Genomic DNA, 24516 nt, shown 5'->3' with positions numbered 1-24516 from the left:
AACCTTTATTGTTCCCTGGAGGGAAATTCTGGTAATAGCAAATTCATGTGAAGCTATATTTTGGATCAACTTACCACAACTCAAGTATTGATTAAAATACACTATTTTTAGCTCATTGATTCTTGTAAAATAAGATAAGATGAACCTTTATTGATCCCCGGAGGACAATTCAGCAACATCAGTGAGAGTAAAACACAGTAGAGGCAAACCAAGATAGCGGCAATTAACAGGGTCCAAGCACAGAAGAATATAACTATGAGAAGATGAAAAGGAAGATGATGAAGGTGATGAAGAAATGCAAAAAAATAAATAATTGTCAATCTGCTCAATTGTTTATCTCCAAAACAAGCTGCATGTCAGCAGATTGATAAGCGTAGTCCAATAATGATCCACAGAAAGGAAGGTGGCAATCAGACTTACAGCTTAGGAGATGACAAAAATGTTTTTCCCAAAAATTCAAATGTGTGGCAAATTTGTATAGTGAGGATAGATGATGTCTGTAGCGTAAACAGAATTCACAGCGTAGGAATTATGACTTCCCAAATGTCCCAAGTTCAGTTCAATTTACATTTAATTATAGCTCCCCCATCAGGCCGACTGGGATCATATTTGTTGTGCATGTAATGCACACGACTTCCAATCATTTGTGAAAATCTATCTTTCAAGTATACAGGTTGATATATGCAGTATAGTCTCTAGAATACTATACAGATCACTATAGAATAGTGCAGAATACAGCAGAAGAGCATCTTCATCACCCTTGAGTTCTTGCCCAGATTTATCTGGGCAAGAATGATCTCACTGACAGGAAAAACTAGAGGGCAGTGGCAACATATTTTAGACATCGTCCCACATGAGATGTCCACCATCTTACAAAAGGACATCTAGCCTAACCACACAATAATAAACACTGATTATATGAATAAGTACAATACATCAAAAGTGAATATAATATATATACTATATATATGAATGAATATACTTACAGACGAGACTACCAACAAGTAATAAGAATGGATGTGTACAAATACGGCAAATATTAAAGAAAAAGCACATTTTCAAAGAATGAGATGGTCAGCTACATTTACATTCCTCCTGCCTCACCTTGACAAATTGTGAGATGACCCGCTGTGATACAGCACTGCTTCCAGCTGTCTTGAGCTGATGCCTCATCAGATAGCCCATGGCTCTGATCCCACTGGTGGCAATGGGGATCTGGATGAAGGACAGGGGACACAGACACATTAGTGAGTCAAAATCACTTCAGTTACTAAGTGCAATAAATGTATACTGACCAGTGATAAAAGGATGACATTACTCCACTACAACACGTGAGATAACAGACTATCTAGAATAGTGGCAGTAGTAGAATACAGCAAAGGAGAATGCAGCTTTATCAGCCTTGAGGAGAATCTATCTGGGCAAGAATTATCTCACTGACAGGAAAAGCTAGAGGGCAGTGGCAAACTATATACAGTATTATGTCCAGAAGCCACCAGATGCGTGTCTGCACACATGCTTTATTGCACGCGACTATTCTCAACAGCTATTCTCAGAGCACATTTTTCGCTCGCATAAAGTAGCTGATGTGAATATGTCATTATCAGCATTCACATCTCAAAGCCTGTATCAACATGTCATAGACAAGGTCAAGTAAAATTTGACAGATTATTTTCCATTCTAATCATGGCTGGTAGGGCGATAATTACTGTAGCTTTTTGGAACGGCAAACTCTGCCTTCGAACGTTCAGGGATGTGTTCAGATATGTATGTAGCTTATCATATTGTGATCAAACTGCGCATGTCAGAAACAATGCAAGTGAAGCAGCGCCCTTGCGCTTACGCTCGCATGTCTGGTCGGTTCTGTGTGTTAACACATTGAGTGCCAAGAACGCATATATGCGTTCTTTTGAATCCATCACTTGAGTGGCAAGAACGCATATATGCATATATTTTTTTTTAATTTGACCCAAAGACCAAGGAGATATGATTTTTTGAAGATTTAGACTCCCATCCACTTCCTTGTTAACTTAAAACTAAAAAATTCTGTATCTCGGCTCCTGAGTACTTTTTTTTTCTCAATGAAAAATCTCTGGCATAAAACAGCTAAAAAATCTGAAATAACTCTGGCATTCCATGTGTTAAGACATCGTCCCACATGAGTCCACCAATGTTACAAAATCTAGTCTAACCAAACGATTGGCTGCACAATGTTGAAAGTATAGTAATTAACCCATTAAAACCGGGACATTTTAGATTTGAGCTAAATAGCACATTAGTTCTCAAAATGTACTTTGGCTATTCAAAAATTGCAGGTATACAAGTCCATAGTGCGGCACGAAGATCTGCTATCTTTGAAAAATCATGAACATTTGTGCAAACCTATACTGTATATATTTTTTAAAGTGATAATTTTTAACTCAAATCTTTGCTTCTGGGAGTCCCTGGAACAAAATATTTTGAGATGGGGGTCCACAGCCAAATACATAACATTTTGGGGGGTCCTTGACATGAAAAAGTTTGAGCGCCAATGATATAGCAACATACGTTTTTCTGAAAACTGTTAGGATTTAGAAGACATTTTTAGAATCGGCCTCAGGTCTTAATGGGTTAAGTGAAGTACCGTATTTAAAGTCCATGGTGATTCCAATTTTACAGATTGGATCATTTGGCGTTTAGATAATTCATGATGAACTTTATTTTCTTTCTATCTAAAAAGGACAATATGTTTTATAATGTAACCCTTTTAATTTCCTTACTCTGTCAGCAGTAGCGCTGGCCAGGATGGCGTCGTTCACAGTATCACTGTACTCCTCAATACACAGCTGCTCAGGAGCCGACTTGACAGCGATGGCCAGGGCCATGCTGCGACCATGTCGCACCATCCAGTCCACACCAGAAATGTCAGCTAGTAAAAATGGAGGGTGGTCATGCATCACAATTTGCTGGTTTTTCCAACAGTAAAATTAGTCAAACATTTAATTGTTAATTACTATTATTCTAATCCAACATGCAGTGGTGTTTTGTTACATTTAAATCTTCACATCTTAACCTACAGGTAGGTCTTGTACGTTTAACACTATATTGTTGTCAGCAAACATCAGTGGAGTTGATGAAAACTGGCCTAGTTTCACATACACAATATACTTGAGTATGCTAATGCTTTAATCTGGCTTTTAACATTAATATTGTTCTACTTTTAACTGACCTCCTGTGTTTCTTTCTCTATTCTTATATCTTCCAATATACATTTTGCAACTGTAAATCATCGGAGCTTGCATGGAAAAACAATTTCACCCACTCTTTTACACCTGCAAACTTGTGATGTGAGAATAAACCTGAGGTTGAAGTTAGAGGGAGAAAGAGAGAGAGACTTTGGTGAGACACCTTATATAGCAGTGTGAATACTAACCCAGTATGTGCTGAAGTAACACACTTTTAAGCTCCTCTTCTGACAGGAAGGCACACAGCTCACCAACACAGCCAGCTGAGGACATACGAGTTGCATCCTATACACATACACACACACACAGACGCACAGAGTTACAGCTTAATCTTAAAGTGAGTGCAGGGGAAGCCCAAAACCACATCCTATCTACCTAGACATCCGGGTTTCAATTGTCATCTTAAAGTCTATACCACAATTTCACAGCCAGTAAAATATCATAGTGTGTCTCCGTAAGAGACACTGTTAATGGCTTTAGCTCACTCCTTTTTCATTTAGTTCATTTGTTTAAATACATACACATTGTTGAACTATATACATGTAACTAAATTCAGTCAGTAATGAAAGTGGGGAGCTCCTTAGGGTAACAAGCTACCAGAGCTCTATGTGATGCTGCAAGGCATCAACTCGTCCTGTCATACCTCATCATGTCCCAGCATGCCGAGTAAAGTGGTGGTGATGTTCTTGCGGATGCTTGGGTCCACCTTTGACCCAGCTCCCTGGATGACAAATCTTAAGGCTTGGAGCATCGTCTCCCTAGAAGAAGGTACAGTACAGAGCAGAGAATGTCGTTTTCTATAGCTATAGGCAGGCATGCAATGCTCGGTATGTTCTTGCACTCTATTTCAATGACGTGACGCACACGTCGCTTAACACCTACACTGCAAGTCACACAATGGACAATTGATATGCATCTAGGCTTATTCCTATGTTAATTCACTAGGTGTGAGTCGGGAGCCTTTGCAAACTTTGTTGAGGTGCGAATTTAAAGTAGTTTTAAATCTATGCGTGTGCCTGCGTGTGCTCCTGGTCAAATAGGTTCCGGCACGGCGTGCAAGGCCGTCCAGTGAGCATTGCACCCCTGGCTATAGGGATGTTAAGAGGAACACAAAACTATACAAACAAGCTAAAATAATAATACAATTACAACAGGAGAACCACATTATAAAACTCTTTAGTCACTCCTGACCTCCCATTCACCTCAATGGAATTGAACGCTTCAAATGACTTCCCTAAAGAAGCATCAGTCTTCTGTATATACCAAAGTCTGTATACCTGACTCCTGAATCCTCTGCATTGCGGATAGCAGACAGCTGCTCTGTGAAAAGTGGGTCCACCTTGGTGTGGATGGACACCAGTTGGCCCAGGGCCTCAGCTGCCCTGAGCCTCACAGCACGACTTGTGTCTTGCAGGGCCTTCAAGAAGGTGGTCTGGAGCTGGGGCAAGAAAGGCTTCAGGGCAATGCCCACCTAGAGGAAAGAGCAGAGTAAAAACAGAGCTCCCACCTAAACCTAATTTTGTCACTACTTCACAGAACCCGAGGTCTCTTGTCCCCTCATTTCTCTCGTCTGGTATCCTCTACTTTCTTTCAGTCATGTCTCGACTCCTTCCCCTCCCTTGAAACTGAATCTGCAACCTCCTCCTTTCTCTCCACAATTTAACTGTCTTTGATTGTCACAGCCCTCTCTACTCCAGGCCAGTACGTCCGTCTCCACCAGCTTCTTTGTTCTATGAAATCCTCCAAGCTGAGTGAACATGTCTCAGTGCAACTAGACGGAAGAGGCACAAAACAGGCCTGACAACCTTTCCCACTTCCCACTCTGCCTTCTCCCTCTTATTATCCACAGCCAATCCCAACAGGTCAGAATTCAAACCTGCCCATTCTGCTGAAACAGCACACCTCGCAGTCGCATAGGCACTACACACCGCCTTCGACTCCTCAACTTTCTTGACCTACTGCAGCGATCGATCAATCAATTAATAGATCGATGGCTAAATGATCTTGGTCCCATCCTCTTCTTCCTCTACACCCGCCTTATCCTTTGGCTCTGTAATCTCTGCTCAAGTGTTATCACTGCTGGATGACAACTGTGTTTCACCTTCCCTCCCTCTGACATGCAGGTTGAAGATTGCATCCAGGCTGACATATCACTGCAGATGTCTTCCCAGTTCCCACCACCTCAAGCTCAACATAGAATAAAACAGAACGTTTTTTCCCCCCCCTAGGAAGTCTTGGCCCCTGCAGGATCTTTCCATTTCCATCGACAATATCCTGGTGATCCTGCTCAAACTGCCAAGAACCTGGGAGTGATCAGCTGTCCTTCAATACAAGGCACATTACAACATTCGGAGGATCACATCATTCCTGGCCAACTCCTTATCTAAGCTTCCGTCAACTCCAGGCTCGACTAGAACTACTGCAACTCTCTCCTTGCTGGTCTGCCTGCATGCTCTCTCAAATCTCTACAACCGATCCAGAATTCTGCAGTATGCCTAGAACTTCCCACATCTCTCCACTTCTGCATTCATTCCACTGGCTCCCGGCTGCCGTTTCAAAACACAGGTGGTGACCTACAAGGCAGCCAAAGGAAGGCCCCCCTTACCAGCAGGTACTAGTCCTACACCTCTTTCCACACACACACTAATGTAAATTTAATAAATTACTCTGTTCCCATTGACCATCTGGCCAGCGCTTCCAAGTGAACTACTGTTAACTCTTCTCCCTCCTGGCTCCCAAACTTTGTAATGAACTCCTTCTATCAGTCAGGACTGCAGACCCATCTTTTGCCACAGTCTGACTCTGAAAACTAACCTCTTCAAACCACTTCCTTCCCTAGCTAGTACAGTACACTTGATGCCCATTTAGATAAATGCTAGTTATGTTATGTTTTAGAGGTATTTACCTGCTATCCTGGCACATACCTAGCTGCTTACTCTGACCTTGCACATGGTAAGTCACTGTAGTTAATAACGTCGAATAAATGTCTAAATTGTGTCACTTTTTATAATATAAACAAATATGAAAACAATTTGGAGACAAAAACACAAAAATCACAATCTAAAGCCACCTAAATATTTGATCAACTTAAAAATGTATTCATTTGTTTTCACTTTGTTAGCAGTGCGTCCTGCATCCAAAACACCACAAATGTTTGCTACACAAGATAACGCTACTTTATGACTCCAGCAATGACAGAAGAGGTGTCATCGATGACCTGACTAGAATGACCCGAAGTTAATACTTTTGAGCATTGAGTGATAAGATGCAGACCTTTGCCAGCAGCAGGGTGAGTGTCTCCAACAGTGCCGTCTTCACTGTCGAAGCGAAGCGGTCTCCCAGGATACGAATGAGCGGTCCAGTGATGTGGACCACCGATGGTCGCAGGGCCTCAGGGGAGGTCAGTTTGATGATTGCTCCCAGAGCTTTAGCAGCCTCCTCCTTCTGCTCAGGGCTACCCGTCAGTACACCCTCTCTCAGGACGGGCAGAATGCAGGTCACACCCTGTGCAGTGACAAGGATGAACAGGAGAACATTGGCTGACGTCTTAACCACTTAAGCCCTATATAATTTATCACATGACGAATAGTGAAAATAGTCAAATGTACGAGCTCACAACACGTCGCATTGCCTATTTTGGAAAATGTTGGAAATAATGTAGCATTTTAAGGCATTGTGATCTTGCATTTCAAGCCAATAGATTGAACCACATAGCAACTGATTGAGATGCTCTTTGTGCCCTACATCATGTGTTTAACATGACAAAATGAGACATTATGCAATAAAATGTGTTGGGAGAATTAAACACTTTCTTACCTTCTTAGGCAGACAGAAGCCAGGCAGGTGTTGGCCTTTAACATCTGCGGTGACTGATCTGATGTCTTTATGCAGGTCATCGATCAGAGCCAGTTGGCTGCTCGCATCCAGTTTCTACACGGTACAAAGACACCAGACTGAATATAGCTCTACAATCTCATACAGACATGAAATCGTACTCAATATGTAATACAAAACGCTAAAGGATAGTGTGGATCTGACATCTTTCTACCATTCTGCATCTGTATGTACTATTTAAAGTGCTTCTGATTCTGGGCACACTATTATAATGTATGTAGACTTTGTTGCTTCCGATAGAGATCTTAGTACACAGTACCAATCATAATTGGTAGTGGAAGTAGTACAGTAATGCTCATATTAGTATGAGCTCACCTTGGTGATAGAGTTGATGGTGTCCCAGCTCTGTACCAGGATCTCTGTGTTGGAGTCATTGAGCAGGTGGATGAGGCCTGACAGCAGTGTGCGTAAGTGGATGCTGTAGTCCAGACGGGTACGGGCAAAGTAGGCATTGAGCATGGTGACAGCAGCCTGCCTGAGGCCGGGGTCGGAGCCTCGTGTGGCCTCCAACAGGTAATCTATAATGATGCGTTGGCCCTGATCGTCCTCCACAGAGAGTATCACAGTTTGGCAATTGCACAGCTCCTGAAGAACAGAGGAAACAGACTGGTGAACACAAGGCTTGTGCGATGATACACGTTCAGATCACCAGGGGACAGCAGAAGGAGGAGGGGTGGGGTGTGTCATATTACCCGGTAATGATTTACCATGCACGATTGATGTGTAAGGGATTGCATGTGTTTTGAGATGGAGTTGGATCTATGGCTTTCAAAGACAGATTTACTTGAGACTTGGAGTTGATACGTTATTGAGAGTTTAATAGAAGATCATTATTGTAGTAAATAACACTCTGTTGTGTTTTACAGGGGAGTTACGTCACAGCAAGGAGCTCGCAGTGAAATCAATGCCAGCATGGACGACCGGCTTTAATGTCAAAGACAAACGTAACGTCTTGTATTTGGGAATATTATGGGTCTTACTCAGATGGCAAAGGTGAAACATTAAAACCATCGATTTAATGACAATGTCTCCTCTATTCAAACAACGGCTCCCTTTTAAAGGGTCTGTGTCTGTGCTTGCTGTGACAATATCAGAGCGTCATGTTCCATTATGTATTACTATGTTTAATATCACAATCCACATCATATCTATATGTTAACTACTCAAATGGAGCGCAGTTCAACGTTTTGGTGAGCAGGCATATGGAGAACGGAGAATCGTAGATGCAGGCTGTCAGATACATGGAAAAGAGAGATGGCAAACTGGTTTGTAAATATCTCCTCCCTTGTTACTCGTGCACCAGGGCTCCGTGAGCGCACACTCCACCAGGAAGTCTAAATGCGCAGTAGGGTGCAGATTTTAGAGACTTTTGTAACATCTTAGTCCTAGTAATTTAGTTAAAATCTCCTTAAAGGGATTGTAGGCGATTCAGAGATAAACAAAGAAAAAAACTCCAGCAGTTCGTTTCCCCGACCACCAGGGGGTGACGCACGGAGGACTTCCATAGAGTTAAGGGTACTTCTAAACGGGCCATGCCGAATATAGGTTACTTTATTCGGATACAATTCGCGGAACTGCCCGCCCCTGCCGGTTCTCTGAATTTTTATTTTTAAATAGGCTCTTTCATGACAAATTGACCACATATATGAAGTTAAACAACTAAATTCTATCCAAACGCTATCTGAAAAGTAAACTATGTGCCTCAAAAACGAAGTTTGAGAGCATTTTAAAACCGAAAGTAAAAAGTTCACACGGACACGGACGCGCACGGATGCGCACATGCGTGCGTTAATTTACGGCCCGCCACAAACATAAACAGTAGGGAAATACGGATTTCAGAAAGAGGACTGTGTTTCAATGCAGGAAAACACCCCAGCATCATTATATAGTGGCTGATAGAGGGGAAAAAATGCAAAATATATATATAGAGATATTTTTCAAATTTAGGCTTAATGTTGCCAACAATCCCTTTAACTCATTGAGTGCCATTAACGTGTTTCACGTGTTTTAGCGCTATGGTGCAACGTACCATTAACGTGTTTCACGTGTTTTTGAAAAAAAATAGAAAAAAACAAAAAAATATATATATATATATATTTTTATTTTTTTTGCTTTTGAAGCCAAGATATCATTATCTGAAGATTTGCAGCTCCATCCACTCCTTGTTTAACTTATCACTGAAAAAGGCTGTATCTTGCTTCCTAAGCACTTTTTTTTTACTTTGAAAAAATAGAAAAATAAAAATCGTTATGGCCAGAAATAGATATTAATAATTTGGGCACTCAATGAGTTAATATCCTCAAAAAAAGGAAAAACAATCAGTAATCTTCCCTTCTATCTGTGATATACAGTACCATCCAATCGCCATTTGGAATAAGCCTAGTGAACACATCTCTAGAATTACTTACTTCTACAGTAGCATTGAATGATACATGCAGCTCTAACAATGTCAACATGAGAAAAAAGCTAAATTTCTCAATAAAACACCATGTTCTTCAATTCATCTATATATTCAGTCTATAGGTCCTGAACTGTATTCAGCGAATAAAGGTAATTTAAATTCAAATTGAAAAGGAAAAAGGGGGGAACAAAGTATTGGAATTAGTAGGACTATTGTAGCATTTAACATATAGCTGGAGAATGCCAGTTACCTGTGCTCCTTCCTCAGTGTCCAGTTTGTCTTTGAGGGAGGAGAGTAGAGCGGGCAGAATGACCCCGAGGTGGCGCGTCAGAGCGTCTCCAGCAACGGCAGACAGGAAGGCCAGCACACGTGTGTTGACCGGAGGAGCTGTCAGCTGGTGGCAGAGGAGAGAGAACGGTCACGTTTTCACAATATTTGCATCTTTCTTACCCAATATTTGACAATTTGGTATTAAAAAGGTTTCAAAAGTAATTAAATTGTTACTTTAGAGATGTGCAGATACCCTGTATACACTTATAATGTATGTTGGTTTGTTTACTGTTGAGTGAGAAAACAATGTTGCACATGCACAGTAAGCTAATCATCTGGGGACCCCCCCAAAATCATTGGGGGGGGGTCTACACCCAGCCACTTTGATTAGCTGTTGCGTAGCCGAGTTGTGTAAGTACACCTATCCTGCCCCTCTAACTAAGTATAAATCTTAAAAGTGAAAATTGTTTAGGCAATTCATGTGTCGACATAAAGATGTGAATTCTGTGAAATCCTCCACAATTCTGTGAAAACAGAATCCAAAAGTTCCCTATTTTTCCAATTTTACCAAACAAATTGTCATTACATTAATGAATATAGGATCCTGATAGATTACCTGCCTAAATTGCTAGTGAATTTTCTTTATTTTCTTTTTTAACCAAAGCTTTTACTTATTATACTGCACAGTGTACAAGGTAGGTTGACTGAGCATACAATGCCCTGTTCCTAACATGGCTTACCTTTGGTACCAGGTAAGGCAGCACAGACCGACTCTTCACTGCCATCACTTGTTTCAATCCATCCAAGGCAAACTCAGCTGTCTTCTCGTCATCCTTTCAACACAATTTTTAAAGGTGTTAACATGTCATTTATGAAATCATTATGTATAATACTATACATAATTTCACAAACGTATTTCTACAGTATGTTGTACTGTAGTAAGCACCAAATAAGTTAATCAGAAATTCAAGGGTCTCGGAACTCTACTGTGACATAGTATAGACTAACGTGACACACGCAATTCAATTCAACCCAATAGTATAAAGTACCGTAATTTTCGCACTATAAGCCGCACCTGAATATAAGCCGCAGCAGCTAAATTGAATGATTTGTACATATATAAGCCGCACTGGACTATAAGCCGCGGGTGTAAAATCCATAGATTTAGGAGGTCCCCTAGTGGCCGTTAGCTGTAAAAATCCATAGATAAGCCGCACCGTTTAATAAGCCGCAGGGTCAAAAAATGGGAAAAAAGTCGCGGCTTATAGTCCGAAATTTTCGGTATGTGTGTTTTGGTTTGATATTTTCTTCTATTGTAATAAACTCACCTGCTAGAAGAATAATGTCTGGCATGAAAAATGGATCAGATGCAACGACAAGCATTAATATAATGGACGAACTCGAAATAATAAAAAATACAACATACGTTTTACAGAGTATTAAACAGTAGGCCTATCGTAATAAATGTAATAGGGAGCTAAATACCAACAGTTTGGTTGTTAAATGACAGCTATACTTTGTCCTTACACATTGGCTCAATAAACAGTCAGGGAATGACGGATGATTAGATATATAATACAGTAAGTGTAAATTTATAGTGTGATGAACAAACTGCCTTAACATACAAGTTAACTGCCTTAACTTGTAGGTTGTTTGTTGCAGATAAGCCATTTTATATGCAGAGCTGTATCTAATGTGACACTGGGACAAAGCAAAAAAAAAAAACACAAATTTGACTGGACAAATTGCACAAATATGTCAGGTGTCTAACAAGCGCAAAAAAGCACTGAGTAACAGTTGAGCTTTCATTTTCGTGAAGTAGGGTTTCTGATCAATTGGAGGCAAGGCTCCCAACATCAACAGGACATAGACTTGTACATTTGTACAACCACTCTACATTAATTGTACCCAGCTGTACATTAATTGTTCCTCTTGAATAACACCCTGTATGAGCCTTTCCAAATAAATACATATTTACTATAACCATAAATTAAAGCTAAAATCCACCCGGGATTTGAACCCAGGTCCCTGCTTGTCCAGGGGAGATATTGGGTTTAAGGTAAAAAAAATAAAAAGGTTTTATTCATAAAAAAACAAGTTTCGGATTGCAGCTTTCAGACGAATTGGCTGATCTTGATCATTAATGACCTTTATCCACTTTACTGAGAAAATTGGGTCAATTGGGTCTTTCGTTTCAATGAGCCCCATGTGGCTTCAAACTCATTTAAAACTGCGGTTTGCCATCTGCTCCGACTCACCAGCTGCTTGAGCAGGGCAGGCAGGATGTCGTCCAGAGCCTGGTGACCGATGGTAGCGTGGAGCTGCTCAAAGGTTTTGGCTGCAGCCTCTCGTACCTCCTCCAGGGGGTCACAGAGTGCCTTCCTCACCGTGGGGAGCAGGGACTCGGAGAACACCAGCACCTGTAATCAAAAACACACGTTAGGCTAATACCCTTCCATAGCAAGCTGAAGATTACAGAACATCTATCTTTTAGATTTTCATATTCCGCAAATAGTACGTATTTTTGAAAAGTGATTTTAAAAATTCCATTCCAAAAGATAGTATTATAGGAATGATTCTTTATCCCATTCTCAGCCATGATGACGTTTTATCTGAAGGTTTAAAGAAAAAAGAAAACCTGCCCTTCGTGATTTTCTGAAGCAGAAACGAAGCAGAGTTCATGAGCTTCAGTCTAGAAGATTACATATTTAGTTTACCTTGGAATAACTATAGACAGCATTAGCATATCTACGCTAGTATCCCAGAAGTGTCTAACAAGCAAGCCTATCCTCCACTATAGAAATCCTGCAATATTATTGGATATTAATATTGTCAATATCCACTTAATTATACCCTTAACCACTATATACCGTAGTGGGTTGACCAGTCTCCCACAGCGCTATACTTGGTTGGCCCCTATTTTCCCTCTACAGCAAATCTCTTCGCTGAAAATAGCTGATCTACAGACACGTTTGTAGATCAGTTAATTTCACCAATATGGTCAACCCAGAATTGGGATGCTAGGGTTCATGTAAATATGAATAGAGAAATAAAAGATGTAAATGAAAGACAAGAGACTGACCGCATCCCTGCTAGTGGACTTCATGATCTCACTGAGGCCGATGCAGACCCCCTGTCTCTCATCACTCTTGTCGGAGCGGAGTCCCTCCTCCAAAATGGGAATGATCTCTGGGAGAATCTTTTCTCCCAGTTTCCTCACCAGGTCGCCCAGTGTCCGTGCAGCAATCTGAAATGACAAAAAAATGTAAAGTCTTATCATGTGGATCCCTAAAACACATAGGACCGACGTGGCTCCAATGTGGACATTGTGGAGGTACTTCTTCTGTGACCTACTGGCTGTGTGCGTACAAAGTTTGGTGCTGATCTGTCCAGCAGTTTGTGAGATTAGCTCCGAACATGCAGAGAGAGACAGACAGACACACATAGACGGCTGGCTTCTTGCAGCGCCACGCTGTAAAAATGCATAAATATCAATAATGCCGATTAATTTTATTACACTTTTATCCCCAGTAGCAGCGGGGCTCTATGGATGGCTGTGTTGGTCAGCCCGTTCACCACTTGCGTCCAAAACAACAAAAAAACAAGTATCTCAAAAACGACAGGCTTGATTGGCATAAAATTTGCCCAATTCTCCCCAGAGGATGATCTGGATGACCTTTTCTCTAGCACCACCCTTGGCACTTTTTTTGTAACCCACCATGGGCATACATGCAATGCCAAGTTCAGGACGAACTGCAACGTTTTTACTGTACCTAATTTTATTGTATTTTATTTAAAGCTTTTGTTGTTTACAATATACCGTACACATTATGTGTTGCCTCAGTGCAGAGGCGACAGAGGCTCAGGAGGTAGAGCGGGGAACCGGAGTGCTCCCAAACTGGTACTAATAATAAGCTTAAATGTTCGTTACTTTCTAGCCTCACTAATGAAAACGTGGGGCTGTACTGTAAATGTGGCAATATCGGATGTTTCTAAACGCTTTGGTCTGTGGGTGAATGACCAAAACTTATCCCTCCCCAACCATGGTTGAAATGAAAAACTTTAACGGTAAAAACAGTAAAACTGTAAAACTGTAGTTGTACTGGGAAGCTCCCAGGTGTGAATGTGTTTCTTGATGAGAGTGAAGCAGGGCATTGCTCAAAAAAACAACCCTGGATAATGCAAATAAATAAAAGCATAAAAAACACTTGTAGCCTACTTCTGCTAAAAGTCAAAGATGTCAGTGGCAATAGTACTGTACCGTTCTCTTGTCAGGGCAGGTGGAGGCCAGGAAACCCAGCAGCAGGGTGAAGAGGGTGGGGAGGATCTCTCGGAGGGTCCGTGGGGTGTTGGTCACCACGATCTTCCACACGTGGAGGGAAGCCTGCCTCACCACCAGCTGTGTGTCCGAGCGTCCCATGTACAGACCTGAGAGGACGCGGTTACGCCGCTCTGGACCAAGAGCACCAATGATGGCCTGTGGGAGGCGGGCCAGAGCTCATTAATCTCATCTTTTTACGGAAATGTTAACAATATTATTTATTCATTTATGTGTTGGCTTTTTAATGCTTTATTTCAGATAGGTCAGCATAGAGAGAGAGAGGAAACCAAGGGCGGAGAGAGAACAGACATGTGAGACAAGCCGAAGGTTGGATTCGAACCCCGATCCTTGCAAGGAGCATATGGTTGTGCACTAATTGGCTGAGCCACCAGGTACCGCAACACCCTTATTCTTGCATGTTTTATCTACCTAGTCATCCACCAAAATATCTATCAATCAAATATTATAATCATTTGTATCACTATTTTAACACATTGAGTGCCAAGAACGCATATATGCGTTCTTTGCGTTCTTTTGAATCCATCACTTGAGTGCCAAGAACGCATATATGCGTTTTTTCAACATTTTTTTATTTGACCCAAAGACCAAGGAGATATGATTTTTTGAAGATTTAGACTCCCATCCACTTCCTTGTTAACTTAAAACTTAAAAATTCTGTATCTCGGCTCCTGAGTACTTTTTTTTCTCAATGAAAAATCTCTGGCATAAAACAGCTAAAAAATCTGAAATAACTCTGGCATTCAATGTGTTAAAAGACAGGCCTAGCTCCTATATAAGTTCCATTATGATATAATTAAAAATAATAGTGATGTTGAACACATTTTTAATCAAAAATATTAGAGCAGAATGCACACCTTGTTGGATTGAGCCGTGCCAAAGTTGTCATCCTCGGAGGCGGTCTCTGTTGTCATTTTTCCTGTCACTCCAGAGATATGGAACAACAGATCACCCAGCAGCTGTACGGAGCTGAACCTGTGTCCCAAAAGCAACATGGAGGCTCAGTTAACCAAATCTGTCAGTTATCAACCATCCCAAGTAAAAGGATAAGGCCAGAATATAATTTTTATATTACATAACTTTACTCCTGCGCCACCCAAACGCACCCAGCGTTAATGTTTTTGTCCTATTATCATAATAGCCTAAAAAAAGACAATTTTTAGGTCCAGATTGGATTTCACTCTCTACAAAGTAGTGAGGGACCAATCAGGGCCCAGTATGCAAATATGGGGCGGGTTTATCACCAGAGGCATTTTCTTTATTCGCCCCTTGGAAATGCAGGTTCCACACAGAGATTCCAGACTAATATCTACACAGTGATATTAGTCTGGCCATGTCAGGCTAATAGTGTATATCCAGAAGTCAAAGAATTCCAAGTGACAGCGATTAATTTTTCAATCTCAAATTCCCTGAGCATGCGCATTGCTTTGTTTATAAAAATTCTGATTGGATAAAAAAAAAATAATAAAAAAAATAATAATAATAATAATAATAATATAAAAAAAAAATATATATATATATATATATATATATATATATATATATATATATATATATATATATATATATATATATATATATATAAATAAGCAGGTCTTATGCTTTAGGTTAGCCACAATAGAAACCAAAGTTAATTGGTAAGCAATGCCTACACAATTGCTCAGTGAACTGATATGAATACAATAATTGATTCTATAAATATTACAGTTGCATAACTGTCATTAATTCTGTATGTGCTAGCATAGTTCTGTCTGACCTGATTCTCCACAGATCATCAAACAGGCCCTGTTCCAGCTCAGGCAGCAGCAGTTGGATGGCCGTCTCAGCATACATGCTGATGATGCGTTGGCCAGCGCGCAGGGCTGTGTCCCTGACATACTCGTTCTCATCAGCCAGAGCCTGGTGCATAGGAACAGAGGACATACAGTTAGTATGATCCTGTATGGCTTAATGGTTAGTGCATGGCATGGAAAAGACTCACTCTCTGCATAAACTATTAAGGAATACTCCTTAGACAGAGACTAAGAAAATAGTATTTCTTTTATTTTAACACAAGTTCTCTGTGCTCAAAGTGAGGGATGCAAAAAGAATCTGTTCAAGGACCATCGTCAGTGCTATATCACGAAGGTCCTAGGACCGCAACATTTTACCCTGTACTTTAGTGCACAGAATGAACACCATCAAGGATAGGGGTTCAATTCACTCACTGCATGACATAAGCTAAAAATGCCTGTACTCAGGGTCCTGCAACGCACAAGTTCATCAAACGACATGCTATCAAACTAGGTCACCTTGCAATTGTCTTGTTATATAAATGTCTACATTCTAAGGAGACAGCTATATTGTTATTGAATGTTATCTAGGGACTGCGCCTTTGTTGTGACTTGTTATTGTTTGACTAATGTTTATGATTCTACCGTTGCACTAATTTAAAGTCACTCTTGAATGGAATATGATCTGAATGCCTGAAATAAACTGCCCTGCTGTGCCCTTTACCTTGAGAATGCAGGGGATGATGGGTCCAACATAGGGGATGAACCTGTCTCCAAAGGTTAGGGGCAGGTAGATGAACATCATGATATAACCATCTCTGACATGAGAAGCGATGTCCACCTTGCTGGCTGTCTGCACCACATCTGGCATCAGCTTATCCAACTTTTCTACTCCCAGGCCAGCCATCACCTCAGCCAGACCTGTGGAGATCAGACAGGTTATGGAGGAAGGTCACTGTTTGGCCTTACTTTAATAGGTAGGCCACTGCGCTCACAAATGTATGTACTGTATCCTGATAGAACCGGGCTGAACTTGACACATCTGACACTTTCTATAACCCTCTTCTACTACTGATACGTGTTTGGGCATTTTGGGGGGGGGGGGCATTGTGTGCTTAACCCATTCAATCCGGGAACGCATGTGTGTCATTTTAGATTTCTTTGGTTATTCAAAAATAGCAGATATACAAGCTCATAGTTAAGAGCTTGTAGATCTGCTATTTCTGAAAAATCATGAGAATTTGTGCAAATCTTTGAATATATATCATTTTCAAAGTGAAAATTTTTAACTCAAATCTTTGCTTCTGGGGGTCTCTGGAACAAAATATTTTGAGATGGGGGTCCGCGGCCAAATACATACCTAAAAATGTTTTCTAAATCCTAACAGTATGTTGCTATATCAGTGGTGCTCCAACTTTTTCATTTCAAGGTCCCCCAAAATTGCTACCTAATTGACGCCCGGTCGGGCCAGCCTGTATTTCTGCGGACTACTAGATCAGAGTCAAGCAGTTGTCCAATTCTCTCCCGAGTCCGACTTGCTAAATCGCTCATGGCTCTGGCTAGGCAACCATCTACTTTTCCACCTTCACATGCGTCTCCACTTCTAATAATCACAAAGTGTTTGCCAATTTTCCCCATAGTGTAGCCTGTAGGCGACGTGCATGAAATACCAAAACGCTCGCCCCAAAACACAGTCGCCCCGGGGCAAATCTGGCGGTATTCACCTGGTATTCCTAAACGTAACCTCAGTAAACTATGCCTAACCTAACCTTATTCCTAAACTTAACCTAAGTAAAATGGTGCCAAAACCTAAACTTATTCCTAAACTTAACCTCAGTAAAACTATGGCTAACCCTAAACTTATTTCTAACCTTATCCTCATATTTACATGAGCATGCACGTCGTGGCTTCTGCAGTGCTCCACAGATCGTCAAAACAAGGTGAAAAACGCTGGCAGCAGCAAAATAATTAATTAAATAATACCCGGCAGTGAAAGTGTTAAAATTGCCTTAAGGGAGGATGGCCAAGCGGGCGAACCACATCGGCAAGCTCATGTCACCATGATCAGCTATAACCATATAAGGACTTTCCAATGCAGCTGCGGTCAAATATGGACTGAGTTGTCTAACCTCAATGTGTCATCATGGCATCAGGCCCTAACAAATCAGTCAGCATATATGGCCATAAACGGGACAATGAATGACAGATACAGAGATCTCCAATATATATGCCTATGAAAGGGACAAAGATAGAGATCTCCATATTTGGCCATATCAGTTGGATCACTGGTGCAACGTAGATGTGAGGGCTGCGAAGCGGCCCGCACCTCTAGTATATATGTCGCAGGGAGATTGGCATTCGTTGGGAAATTGGAAAGGTATGCTCGTTTTTAGGTGCGAGGCTGGGCTTCGGCGCGAGGCGGGGCTTTGATGCGAGGGGAACGCTGAGGAGCGCTGAAAATAAAATGGATAATATGAGAGAAATATTCTATGACAGGTTGGATAATGAAGCGGTTAGCCAAACTGGACAGAGTAACGCTGTATTTTGAACTCGCGAGACGGAGAAAGACATTATCGCTACATTCGAGAGACCGCAGAATACATGCCAGAAGGACTATAGGTTGAAAAAAATATACCATTTAATTGACTTTGGCGGCACAAAGAAGGCATAGTTTTACTGAGGTTAAGGTTAGGCATAAGGTTAGGTTTAGGCATCGTTTTACTGAGGTTAGGGTTAGGGTTAAGGTTAGGCATATTTGCAAAAACGAGAACTGTCAATCAAAGCGACTTCTGGCCAATCACAGTGGTGTTTCCTGACAACTGTGTGGGTTTCATAATCATGTGTGTGTGTGTGTGTGTGTGTGTGTGTGTGGGGGGGGCTCTAGTGTGGCTTGCATTGCCCTCTAGTGTTGGTTCTACAGAATTGCCTAGTAACAGGTGTGTTGATTAGATAGATTAACGAGCGCTCCTTTTTCAATTTCACTGGTTTTCCAATTTCCCTGTAACATACTGTATATATAAATTCAAATATTTGCACACATTTTCAAGATTTTTCTAATTAAAGCTCATGAGCTTGTATATCTGCCATTTTTGAATAGTCAAAGAAATCTTAAGATGACACAGATGGGTTCCCGGTCTTAATGGATTAAGTGAGCGTTCACCTTGGGCAGCTCCAGAGCGGTCCACAGAGCTCTGCTCTGAAGCCAGGGTTTCCATGAGCCAAGGCAGCAGGTCATCAAAGGCCGTCTCTCCCATACCCTTCACCATGGCCCCTAGCGCCTTGGCCGAGACAGTACGCACCTGGAGAGGAGGTAAACACAACTTAGCATTTGTTCCACGTTTACAGGGCATTTTGAATTAGGTGTACTACCTTACGTACCTCTGGTACTGGGTCCAGCAAAGAGGCCTTGAGTCCAGGAATGACGCTGGGCAGGTATGGAGACAAGTCCTGTAAGCAAATGCAATTCACACATTTTAAATATAACACAAAAAGGATTCTGCTCACATAAAATCCCATTTTGAAATTGTTTTTTTGGGCCTTGAGGATTTCATTCTCTTAAGCAGGCGAAGAAGAAAAACAAGACTGGGCCCAATAACAGCATGGCTTCACGTGGCTCTCGGACTTAATGTGGCCCGTCTGACATATGGTTGCTGTCGGGCAGAAACCTCTTATCTCCATATTTGAACTTTTCGTATTTTTTCGTTAATTAATGCCCTACTTCATCATCCTACAGTGTCACACAGAAGCATCAAAAGTAGCAGATCTACAAGCGGTGTGAGGCGAAGCGTTTCAAGCTTCACGATCTGCTACTTTTACCATTTTTGAATTTGAATCCTGAAAAGTAACAGTTTTGGAAAAGGTCACTTGGTCTCCTAATAAAACAAAAAAGGTTTTGTATTAAAACTTAGATAAGTTAATGGATTCAAAAAAGATGCCTTTACACTTCCCACTTCATATCCGTACCATCTAGAAAGAGATAAAGAGAGAGAGAACGAGAGATAGAGAGCATAATCTTCCAGAAGGACAAATCTTCCACTTCCATAGACCTACACACTGTCCACATCACAGTCCATGTCTAGAAGCAGCTTTGACAAACTGCTCCTGTTAGGAGTGACGTCCCGATCTTCCCAGACCAAAATGCTGAGGAATGGACAGATCCCATTAGACACTGGCTGTAAGCCAATAACCACCTCCTTAACCAGCCAGAAACAAGGAGGCGCAGACGAAATAACAAGATCTTACAGTCATCAACAGTTGAGCAAGACTTCAACTCAGCTTGGGGAACAACTAAAGAAACAGCTGACTTGCACAGGAAAGGACACCCACATCTGTAAACCGTGTGATAAGAGCCTCACTTTAGGTGACTTGAATATACACCAGCATGTCCACACAGGAGAAAAACCTTTCCTCTGTAAACAATGTGACAAGAGCTTCAGTAAATCACTTAATCTGAAGACACACCAGCGTATCCACACAGGAGAAAAGCCTTTCCTCTGTAAACAATGTGACAAAAGTTTCAGTGAGTTAGGTAGTCTGAAGACACACCATCGTATCCACACAGGAGAAAAGCCTTTCCTCTGTAAACAGTGTGACAAACTTTTCAGTGAATTGGGTAATCTGAAGACACACCATCGTATCCACACAGGAGAAAAACCTTTCCAATGTAAACGATGTGACAAAGGTTTCAGTCAGTCAGGTAGTCTGAAGACACACCAGCTTATCCACACAGGAGAAAAAAAACATTCCACTGTAAACAATGTGACAAAGGTTTCAGTCAGTCAGGTAGTCTGAAGAAACACCATCGTATCCACACAGGAGAAAAACCTTTCCTCTGCGAACAGTGTGACAAACATTTCAGTGACTTGGGTAACCTGAAGACACACCAGCGTATCCACACAGGGGAAAAACCTTTCCTCTGTAAACAGTGTTACAAATGTTTCAGTGAGTTAGGTAGTCTGAAGAAACACCAGCGTATCCACAAAGGAGAGAAGTCTTTCCACTGTAAATAGTGTGACAAGAATTACATTGATTTAGGTAGTCTGAAGAGACATCACTTTATCCACACTAGTGGTGCAGCGGTTTTCTGTTTAAAACCGAACCGTACGGTTTGCTCTACACAGTTCAATACGACATTATGAACCGCAATTCGGCTTTGCAAAAATGAAATCATTCACGGAGTTCTCCACGACCCGCGAGTAAATCCAGCTGGTGTTGCTCACCAAAAGCAGCCAATCCACAAGCATCACGACAAATTGAGAGCCTGCAGATCTTCTATATTCGGCGGGCGACACCATCGGATTAATAAATGAGCATGATGATTAGCCTACCTGATGCTGTTGTCCTACAACTCGTAGCAGGAGCTCATTAAAAGTTATTTCCGTCAGACAACTTCCAACAAAATACTCCATGACTGTAGATAGGAACTCTTCTTGTAATCGTTATAAGCATAACTTCCTTAAATCCTTTTTTTAAATTTTATATTTTGTTTTATCCCATGATTTTTGTATCCCATGATAAATGTACAATGTTTTTCACCCAGTGCCAATTGCCCATGTAATCCTGGGCGCTACTCTCCCTCTGCCAGCCTAGGGAGAGACCAGAACTGAGCTCATGCCTCCTTCAATGCATGAGGAGCTAGCAAGCCCAGGGGCGTCACTACCGTCACGCAGACAACGCGGTTGGGGCCCCTCCCCACCCAGAAAAAAAAATAATAAAAAATTATATATAAAAATAAAAAAATGAATTAAAAAATAAACCTGGGTGGGCCCCTTAACACATTGACCGCCAGAGGTTAATCTCATAATGTACTCACCAGTGCCAACGTTTTATTGTTGTTTTTTGTTTTTTTCACGTCGCCATAGACCTCGTTAAAATCCGGTAACTCCAGACCAAACAGACTCGTCCAGACTATTGCAGACTACTTCAGACTGCAACAGACTGCAACAGACTGGTATTCGGTTGGCAAAAGTTGGCATTTAAGTCTGTCAGCCGACTGGCCATTCATGTGCTAATTTGACTTTTAGCCTGCCAGCGTTGCCAGGTCTGCTTATTATAAGCGACTTTGGGCTTGTTTCCCTGCAAAGCCACTTGGACATAGGGATGTTCCCAGCGTTTTTTCTTCACTGACGTGCAGTGGTGTAAAGTAACTAGTACATTTACTCAAGTACTGTACTTAAGTACAATTTTGAGGTACTTTTACTTTACTGGAGTATTTCCAATTGTCTATACTTGTACTCCACAACAATTATTTTAAATGTTTAGTTACTAGTTACTTTGCAGATATAAATCATTATGAAACATACATTAACCACTTTAGCCCTATTTTATACCTATAAGCTATTTGAAAATAGCAGATCTACAAGCTCACAACGTGTTGCGATGCACGCGTTCTGAGCTTGTAGATCTGCTATTTTCAAACATTTTTGTACTTTTACTTTTGGTACTTTAAGTACATTTTTATACCAATACTTTAGTACTTTTACTCAAGTAAATGTTGAATTCCGGACTTTTACTTGTAACAGACTCAGAGTACATCTATTGCATTCAAGCCTGGAATTTCGTCATTTTAGGGGCAAGGCCACTTGGCCTTTGGTGTTGTAATTTTTTGGAGGGCACAAAGGCCAAATGCCAGGGCAGGAAGGCCATCCAAAAAAATAATAAAGATTTTTAAGTCCAAAAATGATTTTTAAGTCCACGGAAATAATGCATTTAACTTGAAGGTTAAGGATGATTGTATTTTAATATATTATAAGAATAGTATAACTATCTGTGAAATATAACCCATTTATTTCACAAAATAATGTGTTGGCAAATGACCAATATTTAGTTATAGGTCTCAATATGTCACATTCAGCCCTGGACTTCACTGACTGAAGTAGGGGTCACATTAATCACATTAGATTCACAGAATGTATTTTCATTCAAGTTATTTTCATTCAAATGAAATGTGAATGAACTTGCACTAATAATGACTTTAGTTGATTTTTCACTCTTTAAAATATAGTATTTCTTAATTATTAATAATTACAGCTTGTAGATTGGCTATTTTCACGATTTTAAATTGTTTTTAAATAATAATAAAAAAGGAACATACAAGATTTCCACCCGACAGCCATAATATATAGCCAATATATGGTTCTGTATCAGTATATGAGTCCGTTTTTGCAGATTTCATTCTAATTGGCTACTATGCCTGAATATGAATTTCATGAGCCTGGGTAGGTCACCCTGGCTTGGCGGAGATATGCCCTGTAGCGCACACTCCGCACAGCAGCAGCAGGTGAAAGCAATTCACTTAAACGAGGGTTGTGTTGCACACCAAAAAAACGGACTAAAACTGTCAGATTCTAGCTGCTGAAAATTAAATAAACTTCCCATTTAGATCATTGTTGACAAATGAACAGGGGACTGGTGTCTAAAAAAAAACTTATTGACAGGAAAATCGCGCATTGATACTTTTACTCAAGTAAAACATTTGAGTACTTTTTCCACCACTGCTGATGTGTACACAACATTTTTGAAAACTAATTTACAGTGGTGTAAAGTAACTAAGTACATGTACTCAAGTACTGTACTTAAGTACAATTTTGAGGTATTTTTACTTTCTAGAGTATTTCCAATTGTCTATACTTTTACTTCTACTCCACTACATCTCAGAGGCAAATATTGTACTTTTACTCCACTACATTTATTTGAAAACTTAAGTTACTAGTTACTTTGCAGATATAAATTATGACATTATAAAACATACATTAACCACTTTAGCTCTATTTTATACCTAGGCTATTTGAAAATAGCTGATCTACAAGCTCACAACTTGTGAGCTTGTAGATCTGCTATTTTCAAACATACTATAATATACTAAAACATCCTCAAATTTTTTGTACTTTTACTTTTGGTACTTTAAGTACATTTTGATACCAATACTTTTGTACTTTTACTCAAGTAAATGTAGAATTCTGGATTGTTACTTGTAACAGAATACTTCTACATTGCAGTATTGATACTTTTACTTAAGTAAAACATTTGAGTACTTTTTCCACCACTGCTAATTTACACACCTGCTCCCAATAAATTACATCACCACAGCGCAAAAGTAGGTCAAATCAATCAATCTCTCTCTCTCTGGGAGCAACAACGAGAAACAGTGAATGTAGGTTTTCATAGACATGGTCGCTTGTTTCTCTCACATAATCTGGCAACACCGACAGCCCTCTGTTGTCACTGCCACTGCTCTACCAGTCGGCTAAAAAGCTGAACATGTTCGGTCGGCTCTGGGTCGTCCGAAAAGGTCCCGACGGACCCCCCGACGGACCCCTAACCGACTGGACGACGCTTCCCGACGCCAAATCGGCCCAAAATCGGGCCGACTAGGATTGGTCTGGAGTTACCTTTAAGATTGAGCTGTGCACTGTTTGTATACATCGCGGAGATCTCCCTGCGTCTACCAGTGAAAACCATGTGTCAAACGGAGCCGCCATGTTGTAGTTAGAACGGTTTATGTTAAACAGTGATCAGCGAGGAGAAAAACTACAAACGAGAAAATGGCGTTTTAGTGTGCGCTTTAGAATGGAGGCCGAATAATTCCGTTTCCGGTGGTGTTACAATGAAATGTGC

The 24516-nt window shown here is 40.8% G+C and overlaps 1 protein-coding gene across 1 annotated transcript in view; it reads right to left on the bottom strand.

The window, feature by feature from the left end:
- The window catches only part of gcn1 (GCN1 activator of EIF2AK4), a 56395-nt gene that overhangs the window by 1995 nt on the left and 29884 nt on the right, over window positions 1-24516 (bottom strand). Inside the window, exons 38-55 of the mRNA XM_080432538.1 lie at window positions 19279-19347; window positions 19061-19199; window positions 16625-16821; window positions 15885-16027; window positions 14986-15103; window positions 14051-14266; window positions 12872-13036; window positions 12048-12209; window positions 10530-10622; window positions 9770-9913; window positions 7434-7703; window positions 7041-7154; window positions 6498-6728; window positions 4502-4695; window positions 3868-3982; window positions 3413-3509; window positions 2760-2908; window positions 1105-1215 (exon numbers count right to left, since the gene is read on the bottom strand). Coding sequence (XP_080288664.1) covers window positions 1105-1215; window positions 2760-2908; window positions 3413-3509; window positions 3868-3982; window positions 4502-4695; window positions 6498-6728; window positions 7041-7154; window positions 7434-7703; window positions 9770-9913; window positions 10530-10622; window positions 12048-12209; window positions 12872-13036; window positions 14051-14266; window positions 14986-15103; window positions 15885-16027; window positions 16625-16821; window positions 19061-19199; window positions 19279-19347 — 2727 coding nt within the window. The remainder of the gene's footprint in view (window positions 1-1104; window positions 1216-2759; window positions 2909-3412; window positions 3510-3867; window positions 3983-4501; window positions 4696-6497; window positions 6729-7040; window positions 7155-7433; window positions 7704-9769; window positions 9914-10529; window positions 10623-12047; window positions 12210-12871; window positions 13037-14050; window positions 14267-14985; window positions 15104-15884; window positions 16028-16624; window positions 16822-19060; window positions 19200-19278; window positions 19348-24516) is intronic.

This window comes from Gymnoscopelus braueri, assembly GCF_963280865.1.
Source record: "Gymnoscopelus braueri genome assembly, chromosome: 7".
In the NCBI taxonomy this organism is placed as follows: domain Eukaryota; kingdom Metazoa; phylum Chordata; class Actinopteri; order Myctophiformes; family Myctophidae; genus Gymnoscopelus; species Gymnoscopelus braueri.
The sequence above is the reverse complement of the archived record's forward strand: the minus strand, read 5'-3'. Positions and strand labels throughout refer to the sequence as shown.